Genomic DNA, 24,465 nt, shown 5'->3' on the forward strand with positions numbered 1-24,465 from the left:
AGTTTAAGATCTACAAAAGCTAACGGAAAAAAAAAATGCAATTTTAATTTTCAGCTTAGAAGAAGAAAGATGTGCAATTTGATTTTGTCAAGGCCATGGGTTGAGTTTCTCTAGTTGGGTTTTCTCTGTGATAAGAAGAAGGAAGAAGGAAGAAGGAGAGTTTATCTTGGCCAATTGAAGAAGGAGAAAATAATAAGTTGTTAGATTCTATTTATTAGCATTAAGTGTGGCACGGTTCGGATTGTTCAGTTTACCCTCAAACCACAATTAAACCAATAAGAATTGAACGACATGATTTGGTTCAGATTTACCTAAAATCAAAATGAAAACCAAACCTAACCAAACTAAACCATTCATTACTGGTTTTGTTCTGTCGGTTTATGCATAAAGATAGTCATGTACTTGAGTTGTTGGGGTCCCAACTAATTCAATAACAAGCACAAAAACAAGAGCAAAAAAGATCACATTTTTCTGCAAGCGGTCTCTGAAAAAGAGCTTGTGCATGAACAAACAAAGGATGAAACAAGATGACACAACCCATGAAGGGCTCATTGACTTATATCAATTGAAGATATAAAAGCTTGTCGAGTTTGGGCTTGTAAATGGCAGATAATTCATGTCTGTTGGGGGCAAATTGATGTAAATTATGTTATAAGTATGAAATTGCCATATAAAATGTACATATTTATGAAAAAAAAAGAGACACACCAAACAATTAAAGATAACAACTAGCCTAATTTCCATTGCGAGCTTTGAAGCCAATCATGACTTAGAGCATCCACAATGTGCTCCCTAAACTACCTCTTTAATCAAAATTTAAGGAGAAATTGAAAAAACCCACCTCCAATCATGCTCCCTATCCAAATTCTAAAATAGAAAGACATTTAGGAACTCCTAAATCTATGGAGAGAGAAAGGGCTCATAGTGACTCCCTATAATTAAATGCTACTATATTTTATTATTATTTTAAACATTAATTTAATGATGTCTTTAATTTTATCCTTTTTTTTTTCCGGTATTTTATATTTTTAATTATCTTTCTATTGCAACGCTACCTACGTCATGCACCATCTTTTCTATTCTTTTTGCTATAGGTGCTTTGCAAAGCACAAGCAAATATTTTTTTTCTGGTTATTTTAACTGTAAACATTTAGCAGCACACAAACACCCTTTTTTATTTTTATTTTTATTTTTATTTTTATTTTATAGTTCTTTTCCTTGTAGGTACTTTACAAAACACAAACACTTTTAAAACACAAAAACCATAGAATTGTTTTTGTAGTTTATTATTTGGGGAATATTCAGTATTTGAATATGAACATTTTATTGCAAATCAGGAATTGAATTTAAAAAGAAGTAAAGCATTTGTGACTTTTCAAATTAGAGAGTATGGTTGGAGTTGAAATTTTTTAGAGAGCTCCTAAAATAGTTTTTTTGTTGTTGTGTTTTTAGCTAAATTTTAGCTAAGAAATAAGGAGCATGATTGTGGATGCTCTATCTATTTGTTTGTTTTTCTTAAACAATGGGTGAGTATTTGAGCAGATATGTTGGTTCTTGACAATGTCATGATCAAACTCTTGGATGCATATACAGGGCTTGTAAACACAAATGTATTGTATGAACTTTTTTGAAAAGATTAGGTTCTAAATTATTGAAAGAATCCTTTACGGAAGAAGAACATATTCTGTTTTTGATATTCCAAAGAGCTTTTTATACTTTAATGAAAATTTATAGAGGTTGGATTTGGTATTTGGATATTTTTTGCATCAATGATCTAATAAATTATGAATAATTGATTATGCAATCGTAGAAATGGAACTTATCTTTAAATGATGAAGAGAACAAAAAAATTTCATTTATTTCTATTATGAAATGTTCATAAAGTAAGAAAAATCACAATTTATTAAAATCACACTTTGGGAGAACGTGGCTAATCCGAATCCAATTCACACTTTGGGAAAATTTACTTGGGAAAATACAAAAAATTCCTAAGTGAAATTGCAATATATTAAAATCACAAGTAAATTCTGTAATTTCAATCTATCAAAATCACATGTAAAATCCTATAATTAACAATCATGCTAAAATTCATTACATTAAATCATGTAATTATAATATATTAAAATTCCAATTGAATACACTCTCACAAGTTGAAGAATGTTTCTCTTTCTTCAAATATTGATTTTCAATTTCCCTATGTCAAAATTGATTTTGATGCTTCATTGTCGAAGATAATGTCACGTGACACACCGTTTAGACGGTGCTGCGGGTCATTTTCTTCAATTTATTGTTATTTTCAATGTTTAAACTTCCTAAATTCGTAATAAATTCATAAAAATTCAGAAAAATAAACCGAAAAATCATAGGAACTGACTGGTGAATGGGTCCCAGGACTGCACATGGCCTCGCACGTGTTAAAAATCCAGGTTTAGGGCAATGGGTGGATGTTTGTACCTTGCTGTGCGCATTGGAATCTAATCGTCTGTACATCGCAAATTACATGTCAAGCACTCGATCCCTGCAGTACTGACTTGAGCTCTACCCCTTCACTCCTTCTTCGATCCCTCTCTCTCTCAGGCAAGTCCTTTCTTCTCTCTTACCTTTCATTGCCGATAGCGTTAATCATATTTTTTTGGATGAAGGTACGCTGCCTTCGGTTGCAGAGAAATTGCGAGGGAGAACTTTTAATCTATTAACCAAAATGGGATCTGTCACTGGACGTGTTTGATTCTTCAGCTATTTCTCTCCTCCGGCTTCTCGGCAACCAAACTGGTCTTTAGGGTTTTCAGTTGTAAACGCTCTCTTTCGTTTTGTAAGATAAGCTTTGTTTAACAAAACCATTTAATTTTTGGTTCTTTCTTTCTTTCTTTTGTTTTTTCCCCTCCGAAGAAAGCCTGAGTCTTTTGTTCTTGTTACTTTGAAAAAAAAATTCTTTGGTATTTTGAAGGGAATTGTTGATATTTGAAGTCATTTATCTGGTGCATTTGGTGTTGTTATTGAACTTAAGAATGTGTTTTGCTATGAGTGGGAAGTCAAGAAAACAATTTATTTTGCGTGCATTTTGAATATAGGACTGACACTTGAGTTTGAGTTTTGGTGTTCCTGTAAATGCTAATATGTCGTTGGCTATGTTGGGTTTGTTACAGGGTTTTCCACGATGACAGAACCCTCTAAAGTCATTCACGTCCGAAATGTGGGGCATGAAATTTCTGAAGTATGTTTCTGTCATTCACTGTTTTCTATGTGAATTCCTCCTCATCCTTACTATATGTTTTGAAATTTAATACTTGTTTCATTGGCTTGTCAAAAATTGTATGATTGTCAGAATCTATTAATTCAGTTGAATTCACGATCACCGAGAAGCATAGAGTGAATTGATATGTATGACTCTCAATGCATGCTTATTTGTTTATTGATGGTAATTACCTTTATTAACTTATTAGTGTTTCCCTTTTATTTTTCCTTAGCTTTCGTATTTGAACAACTGATAACTAGCATCAGTCTCCCTAATTGATGTTGTGGAAGCTACAAAGTAAAGATTTTGAATTCACGAGTTGAGGTTATGGCGTGCATCATAGGAGAAAGTCTGAAAGCGAGACAGATAAATTTTGATTCATTTAAAGAGGCTCATTTCATTTAACAACTTGGAGGTGAATTATAGGTATAAAAGCTTAATCTCAAAAGATAAGTTAACATACCCAGTATTGCGGTTTTACTTAACAACTTAGAGGCCTATTTTATAGTGATAAAGCTTTTCATTTTCCTATCTTGAACTAACACTGAGAATGTTTGGTTTGGGATCCACCCTTGTTGAGTGTTTGAATAAGAGACTAGAGAGTTGGGAGAGCAGCTTCCTATCAAAAGGGATGGGTGGGGGGACTCTTTGATAACAACACTAGTTTGCTATAATTTATCTCCTGATTTCAAATTGCAACTGTCTATAGCTAGGAGGCTAAAGAAGTTTCAAAGGGACTTTATGTGGTTAGGGTTGGTGAAACTTTTTTTTTTTTTTTTTCATGTTTATGGAGGTAATGAAGGATAGTTTGCCTTCGTAGGGAGCTTGGTGGTCTTAAAAGAGCTTTCTCATGAAAGCGGTTATGGAGGTAAATGGTGGAGGGAGGTGGTGTAGTGGAAGGTTGTCTTGGGAGAGGAGAGATGTTAGAAGGAGTCACCGTTTTGGACTAACTGAGGCTACTGTGGTTGGTTTGGATCCTTTCTGGGGTAAGTTTTGGTATGACGTTGGGTAAGTGACTACTTGTCCTGCCAGTCAAAGAGCGGAGCTGTTCTGGAATGTTAGTTTTTGTTAAGAATCGATGACAGAGAGGGGGAGGAAATTGCTTGTTTCTTTGATTTCCCTTATGTTTTGAAAGTGGGGAGAGGAGACATTGATAGGGTAGAATGGATGGGAGCCATCCAAGATAGGTTTTCTGTCAAAGTAACATTTTGAGCAGCTGATAAAGCTGATGATTGTTTGGCAGGTGTATCTACAAAGGTATCTTCCCCCCACCCAACCCCTCCTCCCCTTCGTTTCTAAATTAACAATACTTAGTGCCAGATTCTGTTCCTTGCCTGGGTGGTGTCACCAACGGGAAAGTTTGCTTTTCCAATAAATTGGCAATGTTGGTTTGGACGGAAACCTCCAGACAGGTTTGTGGACTATTTGCAGGGAGAGAAATAACACCTTTTTATTTTTATTTTTTATTTTATAGGAAAAAGAAGTTATAGTTGTATAGCTAAAGAACTACGTTATAGTAGTCTTCTTTCGGGGTGGTTCAATGCTAGAGCAAGATTTATGGGGTTCAAGATTTATGCTTGTACTGGGGGTTCTAGCCCTTGTTTTGTTAACACAATTATTTGACTTATTGGAGAAATGAAAAGAATTAACCCCATTAGGATGAAAGTTTGGTTAATTACACTTAAGAGTAAGCAATAGAGCCTTCAACTCTAGAATTTTTTGTCAGTGTCCTGCATGACGAACACAATTATGTATTGGTATGCTTATGGTTTAAGAGGTGCTCATTATGAGGTATAAACAGGAAAGCGAGTCAATTTACTTTAGAACATCTTATGCCAACCAAGCCAAGAGAATAAACTTAAACAGGATGATCGTTCCTTTTGTCTCATTGTGGGTTGAACTTATAAAAATAAAGGGGTAAGTTGAACTTATAACCTTGTCGCTCATGTTGACATCAATTAAATAATTTAGGGAACTCTCATTAAAGTTATTTTATTTTATTTATATTTGAACCATAACGAAGACAATGCATACAATGTCAGCATCACTTTGTTTTGTTTTGTTTTTAAAAAAAAAATTATTGTGCTTAGTAGATCCAGTGGCTTGCATAATCTAGCAGAAAGAGTTGCAAACTAATTTGCAAAGCCTCAAAGCTCTACCAGTCCAAGAATAAGTAGGGCTCCACATAAAAGCAATTATGATTACGTTGAATCCCATTTTAGGCAATTTCCATGGAATTAATGTGTTAAGAAATTTATGTTCTTGTGGTATTTTATCTTGTTCAACTTTTATTCATATATAATCTCAGACAGAAAATAATAAAGCTTTATCTAATTTGGTGTTTCTGGGACAATTGAGAGGAATTATTTTTTCAAAATTGATTTTTTGCTATATCTAAAGGGAGAGAAATCTAAAAAATATATTGTTTTGAAAAGGTAAGCAAGAATCGTAAGATTTGTAGACCATTTTATATTACAATTTTTTCAGCTTTGTGTGAGTCAGTCGGTTATTCGTAGTATATATACTAATTTTGAGAAGTAAAGTTTTATGGTGGTATAGAATCGAAGCAGTGCACTTTTTTAATAGTATGGAGGAAACTTTATCAATGGAGTTGAGTGAAAACTGAAAAACTAAATGACAAGAGATTGTTTTGACAATAGAAATACGAGAAATGACACCACAGATTTTAGCACGTACTGTTGGGGAGACTACCTTTCTCTCTAAAAGAGCTTAATTCTGTAATTTGTTAGATGTAATGTGATAGATTTCTTTCGGGATTATTATGCTTTCATGTCTATCAATCTATTTTTAATGCGTCTTGTGTTGTTCTACCAGAATGATTTGCTCCAGCTATTTCAGCCATTTGGAGTCATAACTAAGCTTGTGATGCTTCGTGCAAAAAATCAGGTTTTTTGTTTTTCTATTTGTATAATATCAGTAACACATGGTAGAAGTAGAGGATTTATGTTTTATATGTCGAGTCATGTCAAATCACCTGTGCAGGCTCTTATCCAAATGCAAGATACTCCTGCTGCAGTAAGTGCACTGCAATTCTATGGAAATGTTCAACCTGCCATAAGGTATAAATATGTGCCTTTCGTTTTTTTTCTTTCACCATTTTGAATCACTCTGTTGAGAATGCTTTGTAATTATCATTGTGATTTGCAGAGCACTTAAAGTAACAATTTTTTGTTTTTATCATCCTATGTGTTTTTAATCTCTATTTATACTTTCCTAGGGGAAGGAATGTCTATGTCCAGTTCTCATCACATCAAGAATTGACAACAATGTATCAGAATGCTCAAGGACGAGGAGATGAGGTTGGTACCTTGTAGGCTTGATATTGTCTTTAGGAAAGTGTGAATCACTTTTAGGTGATAATAATACTTTTTACTCGTTGCTACTAGAGCCAAGTTGAATACAGCAAGTGGTGAAGATAAATACACATCGGTCTGATATTTCCAGATGTTGCCTTTCAATCAAGCTGTTTTTTGTTTTTAATATAAAAGAAATCCAAACACCCATCCCCAGCTACCATTAAATCTGGATTTGCTTTGAATGCTAATGGATGTTTGAGATTGGGTTATGCAGAGGCTTGGAAGAGAAAGAAAAATAAGTGTGAAAAAAAGAGTGGGTTCACTGCCATTGTTACTCTGCAAATTAAGGAGAGAGTGAAGGTCCTGTAGCGTGAGAGAGGTTTTGGGCTTAATTAACAAAACTGGACAGTGCATAAGTGGTTTAATTAATTGTGAAGGGAGTACCTAAGAAGATGGATAGTAATGTAGTAAAAAGGGCTGGTGGGATTAATGGGGAAATGGTGGGCTAGTAGACTTTTTTTATTTGACGCAGGTGGAAGTGGCATTTGTGGTAGTGGGCTTCTACATTCTTTAATAGAAAAAACAACCTTGTGTATTCACTTAAAATTAAAAAAAAAAAAAAAAAAAAATCAAAGATGCACACATTTAAGCCATAAAACTGCGTTATTTTGAGCTTTTCTTATATATTCACCCAAGTTAAAAAATTACTGTACATATTGTCATGTTATTCCATTTTCACTTTAATTTTAGGTTTTGTTTGATAAGTATACAAGAATTAGTGGTATAATGACTACATAAGAAAGGCCTAGACAATATTCTAATTATATCACCGTCAATAAATGCACTAATCAGAGTACCAGGCCTCGTGTTTGTTTTAAAGTCATATCTGTCGACAACACGCATTGTTGTGCACAATTGAACTTATGCTATTTTGGTTTAATATTCAAATGTTCAATTATGTATGTATACATTGCTATTTTGGAAGTTTGATTGTTTAATTGATTGGTTTAATATTTTCAAAAATCTTATTCAATATTTCTATGTTCTAAACAAAATTGCCATCGATATAGGTATATTTTCCAAAATTTTCACCCATGTTGATATTTCTGGAAATTTGAACTAGCTGTATATCATTGACAGCTATCTATTTTGTGTTAGTAGCATATGGTAGGAATTATGACACAGCTGTAATTGATGGTTGAATGAATTATATTCTTCCTCTGATTCAGGATGTCACTTCTAACCTAATCAAGCGTTACATTTCGTATATATGTATATAGATAGATTGTCATTGAATACTCAAGCTAAGATAGTTGTTCTCAGGTATATCAACTGTAGATAGATTCTCTTATTATTATTCGATGAGTCCTATATCGGTGGGTGCAGCAATAATGGTTCTTTAGGCTGTGACATTACATCTGCAGGTTTTGAACTGCTAACTTTTTAGGATCTTATGTCAAAATACAGATTAGAAAGTCTTTTCAATCAGTACGAGGACAGATGTAATGCTCAGAGCTTACCTTGTTGAATCCTTGGTCACTTTAACCTAATGTGTTTCCTTTTTCATTTGTGCCTCTGTGAAGGCCCATGAGATGCATTTAGAACTTTTTCTGGAGGCCACTTCTGTGTTTCTTCTATTTTTTTAATTTTTTTTAAAACTAAGTTATGGAGTGTATAGCATTGCAGGCCAAATGAAATTTCAAGTGGTCAATGAAATTTCAAGTGTGGTCAATGAAATTTCAAGTGTGGTCAATGAAATTTAGTCAATTATATGATAAGTGATAGGATTAGCATACTCCTGAAGGCTGCAATACTTTTTTATCTTCTGCAATGCGCATACATATGTTATTGGACAGATGAAATTTCAAGTGTGGTCAATGAAATTTCAAGTGTGGTCAATGAAATTTAGTCAATTATATGATAAGTGATAGGATTAGCATACTCCTGAAGGCTGCAATACTTTTTTATCTTCTGCAATGCGCATACATATGTTATTGGACAGATTGTGCGGTAACCTGAATAAGAGATTTTTCTTTTTCTTTCCTTCCTTTTCTCTATGTAGCATATAACCTACAATGAAGTAATTCTCTTTATTATGTCTAAACAGTGCCTTCTAGTTGAGCCCTCAATTCTTTAAATATAAATTTTCCCCGTATTTCAAAATTATAATCAATCTTTGATTGTCAGTTTGCTCTGTTGATTACTATTCAAATTTAGAAGATTGTCTACAGGGGTTTTCTGGATTCTAGGATGAAGCAAATAGTAAAAGATTACATAAGTCAAGCCTGTTCTGGATTTCTTTACTGGCCCCTATATCTGATCTTAATCCTTTCATTTTTTCTTCTTCATATTTTACGCGCTTTCTATCCTAATTGTGGTTAAATATTAATTTAAATATCAGTTTATCTGTCGCATTCTATATCTGTACTTCTCTATTTATTCTCCTCTCTCCTCTGTCTATATGCTGGTCTGCTGTCGGACATTCTCTGGATGCTCAGCCAAACCGAATTCTCTTAGTTACAATTCATCACATGCTATATCCTATAACAGTGGAAGTTCTGCATCAAGTGTTTTTTCCTCATGGATTTGTAGAGAAGATCGTCACTTTTCAGAAGTCAGCTGGTCAGCTTCTACAAGTTTTCTCCCTCTTTCTCTCTTAGTCTGCTTCTTTTATTTTAGATTACAACTCTCAAGTTGACTCTTGATCCAATGCTGGATGCATATGTGCTTGTTTTTGTGGGAAATATCATATTTGCTTTAATTTTCCATGATCAGTGGTTTAGTACTTAGAAACAAATTCTTCTTAAGTCAATATGTATCGCCTTTGTATGCATGCCTTATGCCTTGTAAGCAAGAAAGGGCACATAGTCTAAACAAACAATGCATGAATTTTTTTTATTTGTTGTTTTATCTTTTGCATCCTGTTTGTGGAACCGTGTAGGTTTTCAGGCCCTAATCCAGTATCAGTCACGCCAGAGTGCCGTTGCAGCTAGAACTGCGCTGCAGGTATTCTTCAAACATCCACATATTGCTTGTCAGCTTGAACAGGAGGCTTTGTTCGAAGTCTGTATCCAAGTTTTCCTGTGGGTTAACATATTGCTTTTTACAGGGACGCAATATTTATGATGGTTGCTGTCAACTGGACATTCAGTTCTCAAAGTAGGTTTCAAATGTTCTATCATTATATTGTAGTTTGCATCTGTATGCAGAGATTGGTCCTATATATATGTGTGTGTGTGTGTGTGCATGTATATATATATATATATATATATATATATATATATATTTTCTCATTGCCTATTTGAGGATACTAATTTATTCATCACTCTTATTCATAATCCAGCCTTGACGAGTTACAAGTGAACTACAATAATGAGCGTTCAAGGTTTGCTGGAAACAAATGGATTCTCAGTTTGTCTTTTTGACATTATCCTGCTGTTAGTGCTGAATCATTTTTCTTTTTCCCTTTGCCTAGAGATTTCACAAACCCCAATTTGCCTTCAGAACAGAAAGGAAGATCCCCGCAGGTGTGTTGTACCGCCTTTTATTTTTTTTATCTCAAATTCCTATGTTATTTGCTTTAGTTGTCCCTAGGCAATCTGTTTTATATTTTTGTTCCCTTTGTGCTGCAGCCTGGGTATGGTGATGCAGGAGGCGTGTATGGCCTTCAAGGTACTGGAGCCAGGGCAGGTGCTTTATTTGTCTTAAGGAATATTAGTTGGTTATTTATTTATTGAAATCCTGTGATCTACAATAATTTATCAATACGTTCTTTTTTTGTGTTTCAGTTGGATTTCCGCAGGTGGGTTTTCTTCAGGCTGTCTTGCATATGTGTATGAGATAATTCTGAGCAGAAGGATCTTACCTGCACTGTTGCGTGGAATGTTCAGGATGCCTCTGATTTGTTTTTTCTTTTAAAATTGAAATTGATTGATTGATGCTAGTATTCCCGAATCCGTGCTATGTATGTATGCCAGTTCATGTTTGGTTCATTTTAAATGTGCTTCTTGTGTTTTTTGAGATACTACACCATTTGGGGCTTAGGATAAGATGTTGCTTTGGAGATACCTTTGCATGCCCTTGCAACCCTGGTTTCTGTATATTTTTGGTTTGTAAGTTCGTGAGGAACACTTTGTATACTTCTTTTGGGAAATCAGAACTAGTGGGAGATCCATTTGAGGAACACAAGGACCAGTTGAAGCAAGGAGTCCAGGAGGCTTGTTATGTCAATTGAAATGATTGCCATATTTTTTGTTAGACACTTTTAGACAGTTTTTGAAGAAAGATTTTAGCTCCTACTTCATGATATTTTCTTCATCTTTAATATGTGGCTCCTTATTGGTATTTGTGTTTGTACTCATATTGTAATGCGAAAGATTAAAAAGTTGACATTTTTTCCCCTTCAATATAGATGGCTAATGCGGCTGCAATTGCGGCCGCCTTTGGTGGAGGTTTACCTCCTGGTATAAGTGGGACAAATGACAGGTGTACAGTCCTTGTCTCAAATCTCAATCCTGATGTAAGTTCTTCTCCTCCTCCTCTTCTTCCTTCTTCTTTTTATATTGATTCTTGACATGCTGGCATTTTTAATTTCAGAAAATAGACGAGGATAAGCTTTTTAACTTGTTTTCCATATATGGAAACATTGTGAGAATTAAACTTCTTCGAAACAAACCAGACCATGCACTTGTCCAGATGGGTGATGGCTTCCAGTCCGAACTGGCAGTACACTTTCTAAAGGTGCGTATTTTTCTCTTATATATTGTAGGATACAATGTATTTATAACTTTATATTTATGATTTAATGAAAAAGGTTTTTTTGTTAAATTGTGTTGGCATGTCAATCTCACTGTCACTACAGAATGAAATTATTTTTCAGCAAGTGATTGCAAACTTTAACTATGTGGAGTCTTTACAAATTCCACATGACGACCCACTGTCACTATTGCTGGTTATGGACTGTATCTGCTTTGACTAGAGATGCGTGGCATTTGTTTGTTGGTTTTCTGATTCGAAAGTATGTTCAACATAATCATTATTCGTATTAATATCATAATATTATTATTAGTTTTTTCACGTGGATAGTCATGACCCATATTATTCTGCATGATGTATCATAATTGGTTTTGATGTTTGACCAAGTCCTTGAAAGCGTTGGTTAGAAGTTGGATACTGCAGTCTTTGTTGCAATTCAATTTTGGTTTTGAGTAGTCTGGTAACATTTTGGTTCATGTTTATTTACTTTGGTTTTTATTTTAAATTAAAAGGTAGAAAAGTAAATGGGGCAATCAGATGATAAATGTGAAGGAGGGAGAAGAAAATGTACGTGAATGATAAGATAAAAACCAAAACCAAATGCCAAAAACAATCTTAAATAGTTTTTTTTCCCTCAGTTTAAGTTTAATGTATTCAATCTCATTTCTTCCTCACATATCTTTATCTGTTCTCCCATATCTTTTTATTCTGTCTTTTAACTTAAAACAAAAACAAAAACCTTATTATGAGGGCTGTGACAAAAGCTGTGCTCTTTCTGGGTACCAATACGATAACAAATTTGTGACATAGGGTGCAATCCTGTTTGGGAAGCGATTGGAGGTCAACTTCTCAAAGCATCCGAACATAACCCAAGGTGCCGACACACATGAATACATGAACTCAAATCTCAACCGCTTCAATCGTAATGCAGCAAAGAACTACCGCTATTGCTGTTCGCCAACAAAGATGATCCACTTGTCTTCTCTTCCCCAGGAAGTCACTGAAGAGGAGATTGTGAACCACCTAGAGGAAATTGGTACCATTGTAAACACGAAGCTCTTTGAGATGAACGGAAAGAAGCAGGCGTTGGTTCTGTTTGAAACTGAGGAGCAGGCCACTGAAGCTCTTGTGTGCAAGCATGCTACCTCGCTCGGTGGGTCAATAATCCGAATCTCCTTTTCACAGCTACAGGGAATATAATAATGTTATTGTTCAGAAATAACAGGGACGAGGACTCTAGAGCATAACAGGGTTAAGGCCTCATAATTGGAAAAATATTTGTGGAGCTGACGGTGTGTTCTTTGCTGTCTCTTTTCTTTGTAATGGTGTTTTGGATTGCAATTCTGTTGGTGGGATCTGTTCGTTGAGCATTTATGGTCTTATTATCTCCAGTGCTTGTATCAAATCATTTATTAGGTTCCTTACATATTGGAGTTAGGTCTCATTGCGTAGAGATGCCAAGTTTTGAAGCATAGGAAGAGGGAAAGTTTTACTTTTTTATTTTTCTTTTTCAGAAGAGGGATCTCTATGTGTATATCGCTTGTAATTCGGGTTAATCGGGTCATATCTGTTGTATTCTCAATCCATAGCCATTTATGTTCCACTCAATTTGTTGATGTGCTACTCTTGTAAGCTCTCACATTCTTCTCCCTCTTCTTCCTTCATCTCTCTCTCACATTCTTCTCCCTCATCTTCCTCCACTTCCTCTTCTTCCTATTCTCTCTTCTTTCTTCATCTTCTCTCTCCTGCCTTTACTTCTCTCTTGCCTGCCCCTCTCTCTCTCTCTCATTGGATTTTGTGCTTTCAATATCAGTTTTTCCTGTTTTGTTTTTGGTCAAGGTGCTTTAAAAATCAGTTGAAATCAAGGATTTTGAGTACAAGAAACTACTGTTCCTTATATGACCTGTACCCTAATTAAAATAAGTCTTCTTTTGGAAGAGTTTTATAGGATTTACAATAGATCATAATTAACTGAAAGAAACATTAGATTATAGTCTAAAAAACTACACTCTAATTTGGCTAATTTTTATGAATTCTGCCTTGAATTAATTTAAAGACATGGGAAATATGCACAGAACCAGTTGCAAACTTCCAAAGAAAAATGCAACTCATTACAAAAATTGTAAGGAGAAATAGAACTCTATACCCATACATTGACCAAAATTCATTAATTTTTCACGTTTTTGTGTCTCTCAATACAATCTTTAATTTGAAACTCAGAACATTTCATGAACGCTTCATCTGGGTTTTCATGAGAACATTTTTCGAATCCCTCGAATCATACAGTCAGGATGCATTTGATACTTTCGAAGAAATTGAAGGTATAAATAAGTTCGTCAACTGATGATGACGAACGAAGATGAGAGGAAAGTGAAGGAGAAAGAGATGGAGGTAGAGCATCTTTTGCGTGTACTACAAGTACAACTTGGATAAGCGTCATCCACTCCAATATTAACACAACAAAAACTCTCAATTGATTTTCCTCCGTTACTTTTACACCCTTTTTTTTTTAAGCGAGTAAGGTAGCATTCACTAGGGTGTGGTTTATTTTATTTTATTTTTATTTTTTTTGTCAATCACTGGGGATAGGGTGTGCTTCAGTAGTAGAAAATCTCACTGGAATATCAAATTTTGAGTAAAACGCGTGTAGCTTTATTTCTAATCATCCACTTCAAGAAAGCAATTTATTTATTTTTTAAAATCAAACGATGTTGGGAAAGTGAAGAATCGAACCTAAATCCTCGGGTAAAAAAATAAATGCTGCTAAACACTTAAAGTTTGCACACTACAAGAAAGCAATCTAACACAGAAACGGTCAATGAACGACCACTTACGAGCAATAGTGCACTGCTCAATTGACGGAGAAGCCAATTGTGTAACGATTTATAGCTTTATGTTTGCTTGTCAATTTTGAAAAAGCAAAGGCCAAACTCAAACAACCCTTAAAGATAAAACTTTTTCTAGTGTTTACCATAATGTCATCTAACTAATTTTCCCAAAGCAAAAACATGTTCTTTAATTTTACATAACGATAAGTTGTATGATTGAAAAGCCAAATCTAGACCATAGAGTTCCCTCAGCTTTCGTTTATAATTACTAAGATATGGAAGTCATAGGCACATTGTGTTAGTAACAATAATAAAAATGAAATCATTTTTCGGTTCTCAACGAAAAGGAATAAACAAAACTTTAGGGACTTAGACAGAGCACAGAGGCCACTTGTATCAGTTGATTTACTGCTACAAAGAAAACAACATTGCCATGACAAATCCCCAACTCAGTTTGCAAAAGCCCGCCTACTTGCCAGCTTCCATCACATGGTTCACCAAATTGCCTCAAGAACCATATGTCCAAACACACCCAGAAAAACTGGTACAATCTATTTTGCTAAGGGGAATGCTAGAACTTGGCCACAGTTAAACAGCCAGACTTGATCTGCTGCCAGTTGGTCATTCTCCTTTACCGACGTTATTGCTGGCAGATTTCTTTTCCCTTACAGCTCTCCTCTTCTCTTCCCTGCAGGAGTTCGAAAAAGATCGAGGTTAGTTCAGAACAAAAAAGGACAAGAAAGAACTGTAGTTATTTATACAAATTAAGTTCTACTTGTTGGATGTTAACCCTAAGAAATGTAGTTGAGCCTTCGTCATTCTTAATTTACAAGCTAGTTTGTTTTAATGAAATGCCAAAATGCAATTTTTACTCTGGATGGCAAGATAAAGGTCAAACATCATGAATGATACGCATTTTACCTGGCTTTTGCTATCTCCTCCCTGGGGGGAAACTTCAATTTAGGGAATTTTGCTTTGTTTTCTTGTTTTTGTTCCAAGGGAGTTCTTCCTTTCAGATGAGAGAAAAAGGAAGGGAAATTCTTTTCCTTCCTCCTTTTCCCACTAGATTCCTTCTTTTGGTCCGTAATACCTGGCGATTTTAACTTCCCATTTTCAGCAACGCCTTCTTTCAAAACCTTATTTTTAATTTTAGTGTCATCTTCTGTCAAATGCTCTTGATCATCTTTCTCATCATTCTCTTCAATGCTGTCTTCAGTCATGCTATGGCCTCGCTCTACAGTTTCATCCAGTTCAGAATGTGCTGTAGTTGGCTTTAAATTGCTCATCTTTTTCAGCTGCAAACATTGAATAATCAAATAACTAGCTAGGCTGAATCAAAAGGATTCATAACCCATACCATTCAGTATTTTACCCATTAATTTCACCATTATATCCAATTCCAAGCGTTTTTTAGAGGTAATCTGAAAAATTAGGGAAGACAAATAAGCAACAGATCTTTACCTTTGCCACAAAAAAACCATCCATATTGTGAACATGAGGGTAAAATCGCCTCGTCTTTTCTAATGATGGATGAAACCTCTGTTCCCTAAACCGGACAAACCTGATAGATAAGGAAACATCATTAATACCGAAATCTAAAACTCTTGCCCCAGCAAATGAACCACACAAACGGAGATCTTTACCCTGGACACCCAAAGTCAAGTCCACATGGCACAAGTTTAACATTTCTCTTCTTGAGTGCATAGTCAATAACTGCTTCATTCTGCAAGACATAAGTTAGTAAGTATAAAATAAACTGGAAATACAACTAAGGGTGCAAGTTTAACATTTCTATTCTTGGGCGCATAGTCAATAACTGCTTCATTCTGCAACTAGAAATACAACTAAGGGTGCAATAAACAAACCTCCGCAACCATAATGGAGCACGTGGAGTACACAATATATCCCCCAGATTTCGAGTTGGCATCCACCATGTCAATTGCTGCAAGTATCAGTTGCTACAGAAAAAAATTACAAAGTTCAAAGGCTATTAAGATGATAAATAAATATAGTAAAGTCGAAACCACAGAACTCAAATAAACCTCAAAAGGATTAAAAATACCAGCAAAAAGAACAATCTACCTTCTGAAGATGAGCACATTTATGTATTTCATCAGAGCTTTTAGACGTTTTAACAGATTCATCTTTAGATATAACCTGCAACCAAGACTCATTAGGTTTCATCAAACAATTACGAAAAATAGAAGCCAACAAAGCCAAGTAAATGGTTACACATTCACCCCAGTTGCTTACCCCAGTCCCACTGCAAGGAGCATCTAACAGAACTCTGTCAACTGCGTTAACACCCAGAACCTTAGGGAGCTGAAATAAAAATCAACAGACGGGAAAGGAAAGATGTAAAAATTGAGAGAACATTCCATAAAATAAAACAGAATAATCCTCAGAAAGAGTCATAAAAAACAATACAGGATAAAGATATTCAAATCACTCAAACAAGGCATATGTTGAAAACATGATGACCATGTAATAAAAATCTAATACAACTACTTTGCAGCAGTGATAATGTCCAATGAAACAAACATTTGGTGTCATGGCTTAGTAAATTCCAACGCATACTTCAGTGTTTAGACTTTCTATAGTATTAAAAGAAATCATAAGAATACAATCAAACAATGCATATATTGAAAACATACAAGCGTGTAATAACAATCTAACATTATCACTGGTGTCAACTTTGAACCAGTGATAATGTCATATGAAACAATTTGCATGAGTGACAAATATGACTTGGGGATGCATGATTCTAAACCTTTCCATTAAGACAAAAAGTATTTTCCAGTGCCATCCATCTTGTTAACAGTGTTGTCACATTAGGAGTGATGGGTTAGTAAAGCCGAACACATTTCAAAACTTCAATGACTAGACTTTCTAGCGAAATTTGAAAAAAAAAACGAGAAAAAACTAACCTCCTTGCCATCATAGTTACTAACTACTGTGTTTGTCACCCCCATACGGTGCAAATTAGCAGTGAGTGACTTAAGCCTTGGCTCCTTCATTTCATTTGCAAAAATTATTCCTGAAAGAATTGCATAAGAACAATTAAAAAAGACTGGAACAATAGATGTTGCTTCTACATGTTCTAAAAAAAAAAAAAACCAAATCACAAATCACAAATCTCAGTATGAGGTACATGGCACCAACATCTTAAACTTAAGATTCGTGCATCTTTTTCTTCTTTTCTTTTCTGTTTAAACAATATCATTATGTACTTTTTAGCAAAGAGAAGATGCTGGATCATGCATTCGTAACTTGAAAGAATCTATGGGGGATAAAAGACACATGGTCAAAATGGTTAACAGAAATTATGTTCATATAAAAATTAACTTATCGGAGATAATGTGATGAAAAAAAAACCCAGAGGGTGATATATTGGCATGAAATGGTTCAAAAGAAACTAAAAAGCATGTCCAATGTTAAGCAAAGCCTTGACGCCTCATGCAGACACACATGGAAAAATACACACACCACACCTCATAAACTCACATGCAAGCATCAGCACAGATACTTGGAACAAGGTCCATAATAACTTTAAGTAACCAAGCTCCCCTTGATGTAACTTAAGTAAAAGTAAAATCTAGGATACCAAAAATGATTACAATATATTAATATTGAAAATATAAATGGATGCAGGAAAAAAGAGAGCATAACTTAACACAATTCTTTTTACAACAGCAAAACTTAAAGCCATTGAATGAATCAGATCACATACCGCTATTTTTCATAAGAGCGGCAATATAGGTTGTTTTACCACCAGGGGCAGCCCTGCAAAAGGATAAAAGAGTTATCAGAATGGAGAATACAACAGTGGTAGTAGTTGGGATATAATTGTAGCCTTGTAGAGGTATTTTGGTACAAGTCCAGGCACAATAAAACCAATCTGTTCTTGTTACATGACAGGGAAAGCAAGTATGAAGATGCCAAGCATATATTGCTCTGAAGAGGGAAAATTAACAAGTATTCTGGATCCTGAGGAAATTTAAAACTTCAAGCATGAACACAATCTATTCATTCTCCCTATCATACACAGCCTGCATGAGCAAGGTTATATGACTTAAATTAAGACAAGATAACCCATTTTAACAGAACCAGGTTTCATCTATTTAGTCAACGTTCTAGAAAAAAACATTTTTTTTTAATTTTAAGCATAAATAGTAGGCATATGCTTTTTTCAGTTTTGGCACATCAAATTTGTAATTACAGCAGGAAGAACTTCAAAACAGAGCACAGAAGCTTACACAACCGGGCAAATTATTTTTGACATACAACATAATGTTCTTAAGGAAAACTGAAAATTTAAATCTATGTTTGGTAATATGATGAAATATTGCAAGCAGGAAAATATAAAAATCAAAGTCAAAACAAAAGGAAGAAATACTTACGCCATATCAACAATTCGTTCCTTTTCTTGAGGAGCAAGGGCCATGACAGGCAAAAAGGAGCTTGCACTTTGGAGCTGAGAACACAAATTAACACTAAGTAAATCACTCAAAAGGATGAAAATTGAAATGAAGCACCACAGAATAATGTTAACTAGTAAAGCATCTACCATGTAATAACCAGCCATATATTCAGGAGTGGCACCAACTGGCACTTGCGATTCATACACAACCAGTCCAACCTGCAATCACAATATAAGTATTCCCAGGGATCTTGATAATAAAATAGAAGATGAAAAAGATATAGACAAGAAAAATACACAGATAAGAGAGTCCTTACTTTCGACCACTTGCTTAAGGGATCTAGGTTTACTCCTCTGTTTATTAAAACATCTGCCAAATCCCTCCTTCGTGTCTAAGCACAATGGAAAAGAGTAATTTAAAAATATGCAAACTTCTGAGGGGAAAAGATAAAAAACAAGTTACGGGTCACAATGTTGATAAGTTAAAATATTATGTCACCTTTAGCGTATTAGTTCGGAGACATATTGGTCTAGGCTTTTCAAAAGCTTCTATAAGTTCCACAAGTTCAACAACTGGAAACATCTAGAAACAGAATAAATACTAATAAGTTGCCAAAATCAAACAAACAGAGAAAATGAGAAAAAGAAAGATCATTACAGAAGTGACACACTAAACAAGACAATGTAAAGAAATATATGAATCACCTCTACTAATGCCCCGATTAAAAAGTTATTGTAGCCATAGTATGAAATTATATCCCTCTTAAGCTGCTCAACATAATCCTTCCTTGGTGCCCCATCTTGCCTCAAAGCCTTGAAGTTTGAGAGCACTCGAACAACTAAATATAAATATTAGCTTTAGATTGGAACAAAAAATAATAATATATTTTTTTAAAATACAGAAACTGAAGGCATGCTTACCCTCTTTTATTCTCCTCTGGAGATTTGGAAGATCAGGAGGGCGATGTGCCTCTTCTTCTAGTTCCTATATCATTAAGAAAACAAGTGAATTTAAGCATGAAAATAAAATATTTCAACTGACAAATCAACATATTAACAAATATTCTAATAAGTTGTTGGCAAAAACATAATGTGGTCCAAAAAATACCTCTTTGGTTGGTAATCTGAACTCATCGGATTCTTCCTTAATGTTTAGCTGCATTTCAGCTCCAGCTTCTTCTTCTTCCCTTGCCCTCTCTTCATCAATAGCTCTTGATTTTGCCTCAATATCAGAATCATCCGAGTCGGAATCCAAATCAGAACCGGAATTGGACCCTGAACTTTTCTCTACAACAACATAATGACATAATGGTATATAATATACAATTACCAACGAACTAAAAAAACAAAAACTTTAAAAGCCCAATACCTTCATCATCACTTGCTTGGAGAGAATCATCATCACCAGCAAGGGGATCATCACCGAAAAGAATGTCAGAACCAGAACCAGATCCTTCCTCATCATCTTCATCAAACACTACATGTTCCTCTACCTCTTGTTCATCCGGGCTGTCAGAATGGTCGTAAAGGTCAGCTTGCTTTGGGGTTTTAGCAGTAAAAGACTCTTTCTTCTGCTTCTTTTTGGGCGAGGCCTTCTGTGCTTTCGCGCCCTTTCTCTTAGTAACCACAGACGGGGCCATTAAAGCTGTGGCAGAAAAGGCAAACTCCCAATGTAAGGTTCTCGCCTTGATATTAACAGATAAATAACTCAGAAGCAACCAAATAATCTCAATTTAAGCACATATGAGTGAAAATCGATTCAATGAACAAATATGCAAATAGTGGACTGGCTTCCAGGGTCGTGGTGGATGAGGGCTCGAAGAGCGGGTCGGTGATGACACAGCGACTTGTGCTCTAGGCTGGTAGCGGCGACGGCAGAGAGAAAGAGAGAGAGAGATAGAGATAGAGAGTTTGAAGAGGACTTACTGTATAAAGCTTTGGCAGCTGAGCTTCAATGGCGGGTGAGGGAGGCAGCTGAAAAAGAAGTGAAAACAAAAACGAAAAGAGAGGAGGGTTTTAGGTTAGACAGCATGAGGGGTTATGCGCATAATGGCCCATATACGTCCAATCCTGGCCGTTGCTTATTTCAACGGTCGGGATTAGATATGCAACAAAAGTGCAGTAAAACCCCCAAACCCCACAATAAACACACCAAAATGGGAAAGAGAAAAAACCGAGCCGACTTTGGTTCGTTGGACAGACCTAGGGATGGCAATGGGCCGATTAGGGCCGGGTATGGTAATACTATTCTCGTTCTTGCTCCCCATCTCCGCCTCTTTCCTTGGCCCCATCTCTGGTTTTCCAATTTCGAGAAATCTTTGTCTCCGTACCCGTTGGGGGATTAAATCCCAAATCTAGCCCGACATACTTGAATTTTTTTATATAAAAAATAAAATAAACTATTCATATTACACTTCAATTTCACCTTAAACTATCATTCAACACAATTAAAATCATTTGAACTATAAAATTTCACTCAACTACTCAAAATCATATCAATTCAATTTGACAAAACTAATAAAATCATATAATAATAAAAAGGCTTAATTACACTAATGCCCCCTGAAACTTCGGTCAAATCCCACTTTATCCCCCAAAACTCAAAATGTGCCATTTGACTGAGGTTTGGTGACCCACTTTGCCTCCTACCGTCAACTCCGTCCAAAATTTTGTTAAATCTGATGACGTGACATAGGTTTTATGGTAATTTCATCAAACTTTAGAAAATTTTATTAAAATTTTTATACAATTACTTCTCTCTTCTCTCTCTCTCCCTCTTTCTTTCACTGTACCCCCTTCCCCACCAACCCACTTAGCAAGAAAAAGAAACATTCATGTAGCTTTTCTTTTCTTAATTTAAGAATTTACATATCTGTTTTTGTTCATATTCTTTTTTTTAATTATTATTACATTAAGAATATACATTTCTTCTATTCTAATCCTTGAATTCAATATATTCATCATCTCAATCAAACAGCTTAAGAAGGAAAGACAGAGTGTGCTGAGAAAATTTGATCTTTGTTTACTTGTTATGTGTTATATTTGCTATGATATGCAAAGATACAGAGCAAACAATATGCAAATAAAGAGAATATGAACGTGAATAATTATGGCAAAGAAAGAGAACACCCATGGTGGGAAACTCCAGAAAAAACTTCCCATCAATCTGATAACCTCCATAACTCTCTTAATAGTTTTCTCTTTCCCCATCCTCTCTGTATTATAATCTATCCCAAGAACTCTCAAAGAATAATATTGTGGTTTAGTTTCTTAATCAATCATAATTTTAGGGCATAAATCAAACCCCAATAATCAACCCTAGAAATCAAACCCAGGAAAAAAAAAAAAAATCAAACTACCCTCCCCATCCTCCTCCTCTCCTCTTCCGATATCCAGCAACTCGTTGAATAGCAGTCATATGTCCATCCAGTGACGGACCTAGAAATCTTATCTCATAGGGCCATAGTGTAAAAGTTCAAAAAAAATAATTTAAGATTAAAATAACATTGAAAATGAAACTATAGTACATTCATTCATAATTCATGTCAAAGACAACATTACACACTATAATTGTCCACGACGAGGTTTCATGTTTTGAAAACGTAGCATTATAGCTTCATTTTCAATACAATAAAAAACATCCTTCTCAACGTAAACAAGCAAGCTATCACTCAACCATTGATCTTCCATTTTGTTCCGAAGTGGATCCTTGATAATATTCATGACGGAAAATGACCTGTCGACTTAGTTACAACCGATAAAACTAAAGCCAATATAATAAGCAAATACACATAATTGAATGCTCGATGCATCCTTGTCTCCACCATTGTTTTTGCAAGATCACCAATCCCTTGCAATTTAGAGAAATCACTATTCTAACGCACATAATGAATATAAAGTTCAAGTTGATCTTCAAGTGCCAAAAGATCCCCATCCGAAAAGTCTTGAGGATAAAATTGAGCAAGATGATGTAGCTTTTGTTTATCAAAAGCTACAAATGAATCAATCAGACTCAAACATGCCAAACAAATAAGCAATTCAGTATTTACCTCATTAAAACGATCATCTAACTCCGTAATTTGCTCATCAATGACATAAATAAAGAGATCCACACGATAATGATGACGATTTGTCTTTATAAGAGCATTACGCCTTGACCTCGCTGGAAGTACGAATGCCTCATCCATGTTAGGAACATCAATATGATGTTTATCACAAAATGAAGATACCTCATCAACCAATACATCAAACCCATTATTCCTCATCCAATGTAGCTTTTCCTTGCATGATTTCACTAAAGCCATTGCATTCATAATTTCTTGATCTTTCTTTTGTAATGCTTATGACACATCATTTGTGAGTCCCAATATAGCTTTCATTAAGAATAGGTGAAACACAAACTCAAAAGTAATCATTTCTCTTTGAATCTTATTTGCTTCACTGGCATTATCATTGAGATTATCATCAATAATCATTTGAAGCACATGAATTACAGATGAAAACTTAGAAATAATGCTAATAATAGTACCATAATGTGAGTTCCATTGTGTGTCACTAGCACATTTGAGACTTGTTTCTTGATGCAAACTTCGCCCCATTATAAGACAATCATTTTCAAAAGTCATCACAAGCTCTTCTTGGAGCTGTGCTCTAGTACATCACGCCGCTTACAAGATGCTCCAATATGTTAACCACACTATTAGTTGTTGTGAAGAAAGAGGCAATATCAATATTCTTCTCTGCCACGACAACAAGTGCTAGTTGAAGTTGATGAGTAAAGCAATGAACATAATATGCATAAGGTTGTTCTCTCAAAATCTTTGTTTTAAGGCCATTCAACTCACATCTCATATTTCTAGCTCATTCATAACCTCGTCCTCGTAACTTGAAAAGCCTCAAACCATTGGAAGAAAAGAATGTGTCAATAGCATCCTTTAGTGAACTTGAAGTGGTGTCGATAACATGTTGAACCCCCACAAACCTTTCAATTACATGCCCTTTGTTGTCCACATAATGCAACACCATAGCCATTTTCTCTTTCACTGAAACATTAAGTGCTTCATCCACCAATATAGAAAAGAATCTATCTTTTAAATCACTCATGATAACATCAAGTGTTTCAAAGGCACATGCATTGACAAGATCTTTTTGAATCTTTGGAACTACTAACTTGAGATTCCCTGGAGTATTTTCCAACACAAATTCTTTAACTTTCTCATCATTGTCTACAAGGAATTGCAATAGCTCCAAGTAATTTCCTCTATTGCTTGAAGTGACACTTTCATCATTTCCACGAAAAGAAAGACTTTGTCATAACAGAAACTTAGTGCACTTGATTGATGCAATTAAGCATCTTCGATATGTCATACGAGCTTGTTTCGGAGTGTTTGCTCACAGTCGTTTCAATATGTGTATTTTGATTCATCAAATTTGTAGCAGCTTCTCTAACTTTATTATGAACACTACCAACCGGTCCAATATGCACATTCATTCTTTCTCTCCCTTTCTTCCAATTCTTAAACCCTGCTCCAGTGAAGGCGTTACTACCCACTTGTTCAAAATTGGATTTAAAGAGATAGCAATAAAGACAAAATGCAGTATCTTTAGATACACTATACTCCAACCAATCAAATTCATCAAATCAATGGGGAATGAAGTGTTAATTCATGATATATTAGTTTGTGGGAAAGAATGACCTCTAGGTTGACAAGGTCCTTTTTATAGATATGCTCTTCGAACCTCATCGATAATATTAGTATCATACTCAATCATATGAATTCTTAGTTCAAGGTATGCCTGAAGATTAGCCAAAACCTCATCTAACTCACTTTGTCTTGAACTTGAAGTTCTTGAACTACCCACATTATTCAAATTAACCAATGATGACTTTCTCTTAAAAAATCTTTCCAT

General features: G+C 35.0%; 3 protein-coding genes across 4 annotated transcripts; 1 reads left to right on the forward strand and 2 right to left on the reverse strand.

Annotated features, from left to right (window-relative positions):
- On the forward strand, positions 2,450 to 12,923 carry LOC18768386 (polypyrimidine tract-binding protein homolog 3). Of its 2 annotated transcripts, none has more exons than XM_007200974.2 (15): positions 2,450 to 2,577; positions 3,147 to 3,214; positions 6,071 to 6,142; positions 6,239 to 6,315; positions 6,474 to 6,555; positions 9,051 to 9,174; positions 9,494 to 9,558; positions 9,662 to 9,711; positions 9,896 to 9,937; positions 10,028 to 10,079; positions 10,185 to 10,242; positions 10,341 to 10,354; positions 10,964 to 11,071; positions 11,149 to 11,292; positions 12,118 to 12,923. In XM_007200974.2, the coding sequence occupies exons 2-15, from the start codon at positions 3,158 to 3,160 to the stop codon at positions 12,505 to 12,507; spliced, it is 1,335 nt and encodes a 444-aa protein (XP_007201036.1). In that variant the 5' UTR covers positions 2,450 to 2,577; positions 3,147 to 3,157; the 3' UTR covers positions 12,508 to 12,923. The 2 variants fall into 2 exon arrangements, with proteins under 2 accessions (XP_007201036.1, XP_020425681.1); XM_020570092.1 differs by lacking the exon at positions 2,450 to 2,577 and adding an exon at positions 2,723 to 2,812.
- On the reverse strand, positions 14,327 to 20,600 carry LOC18767524 (25S rRNA (cytosine-C(5))-methyltransferase nop2). The gene is made up of 18 exons (XM_007200676.2): positions 20,482 to 20,600; positions 19,925 to 20,200; positions 19,664 to 19,842; positions 19,477 to 19,540; positions 19,261 to 19,394; positions 19,055 to 19,138; positions 18,873 to 18,947; positions 18,703 to 18,774; positions 18,536 to 18,609; positions 17,866 to 17,918; positions 17,063 to 17,172; positions 16,389 to 16,457; positions 16,218 to 16,292; positions 16,001 to 16,093; positions 15,779 to 15,858; positions 15,597 to 15,696; positions 15,057 to 15,430; positions 14,327 to 14,823 (listed from the first exon to the last, which is right to left on the reverse strand). Exons 2-18 carry the CDS (start codon positions 20,193 to 20,195, stop codon positions 14,757 to 14,759), a joined length of 1,974 nt encoding a protein of 657 aa, XP_007200738.2. The 5' UTR covers positions 20,196 to 20,200; positions 20,482 to 20,600; the 3' UTR covers positions 14,327 to 14,756.
- On the reverse strand, positions 23,416 to 24,465 carry LOC109950639 (zinc finger MYM-type protein 1-like). The gene is made up of 2 exons (XM_020570252.1): positions 24,320 to 24,465; positions 23,416 to 23,860 (listed from the first exon to the last, which is right to left on the reverse strand). Exons 1-2 carry the CDS (start codon positions 24,463 to 24,465, stop codon positions 23,416 to 23,418), a joined length of 591 nt encoding a protein of 196 aa, XP_020425841.1.

This window comes from Prunus persica, chromosome G8 (genome assembly GCF_000346465.2).
Source record: "Prunus persica cultivar Lovell chromosome G8, Prunus_persica_NCBIv2, whole genome shotgun sequence".
In the NCBI taxonomy this organism is placed as follows: domain Eukaryota; kingdom Viridiplantae; phylum Streptophyta; class Magnoliopsida; order Rosales; family Rosaceae; genus Prunus; species Prunus persica.

Coding starts and splice junctions, on each gene's coding strand:
- LOC18768386 (XM_007200974.2), top strand. CDS start 3,158: ATGACAGAACCCTCTAAAGTCATTCACGTCCGAAATGTGGGGCATGAA. Junction 3,215..6,070: donor TGGGGCATGAAATTTCTGAA/GTATGTTTCTGT, acceptor TTGTTCTACCAG/AATGATTTGCTCCAGCTATT. Junction 6,556..9,050: donor CTCAAGGACGAGGAGATGAG/GTTGGTACCTTG, acceptor CTGGATGCTCAG/CCAAACCGAATTCTCTTAGT.
- LOC18767524 (XM_007200676.2), bottom strand. CDS start 20,195: ATGGCCCCGTCTGTGGTTACTAAGAGAAAGGGCGCGAAAGCACAGAAG. Junction 19,139..19,260: donor TAATCGGGGCATTAGTAGAG/GTGATTCATATA, acceptor TTCTGTTTCTAG/ATGTTTCCAGTTGTTGAACT. Junction 16,293..16,388: donor CTCCTTGCAGTGGGACTGGG/GTAAGCAACTGG, acceptor TCTTGGTTGCAG/GTTATATCTAAAGATGAATC.
- LOC109950639 (XM_020570252.1), bottom strand. CDS start 24,465: ATGGAAAGATTTTTTAAGAGAAAGTCATCATTGGTTAATTTGAATAAT. Junction 23,861..24,319: donor CTAAGAATTCATATGATTGA/GTATGATACTAA, acceptor GTTATGACAAAG/TCTTTCTTTTCGTGGAAATG.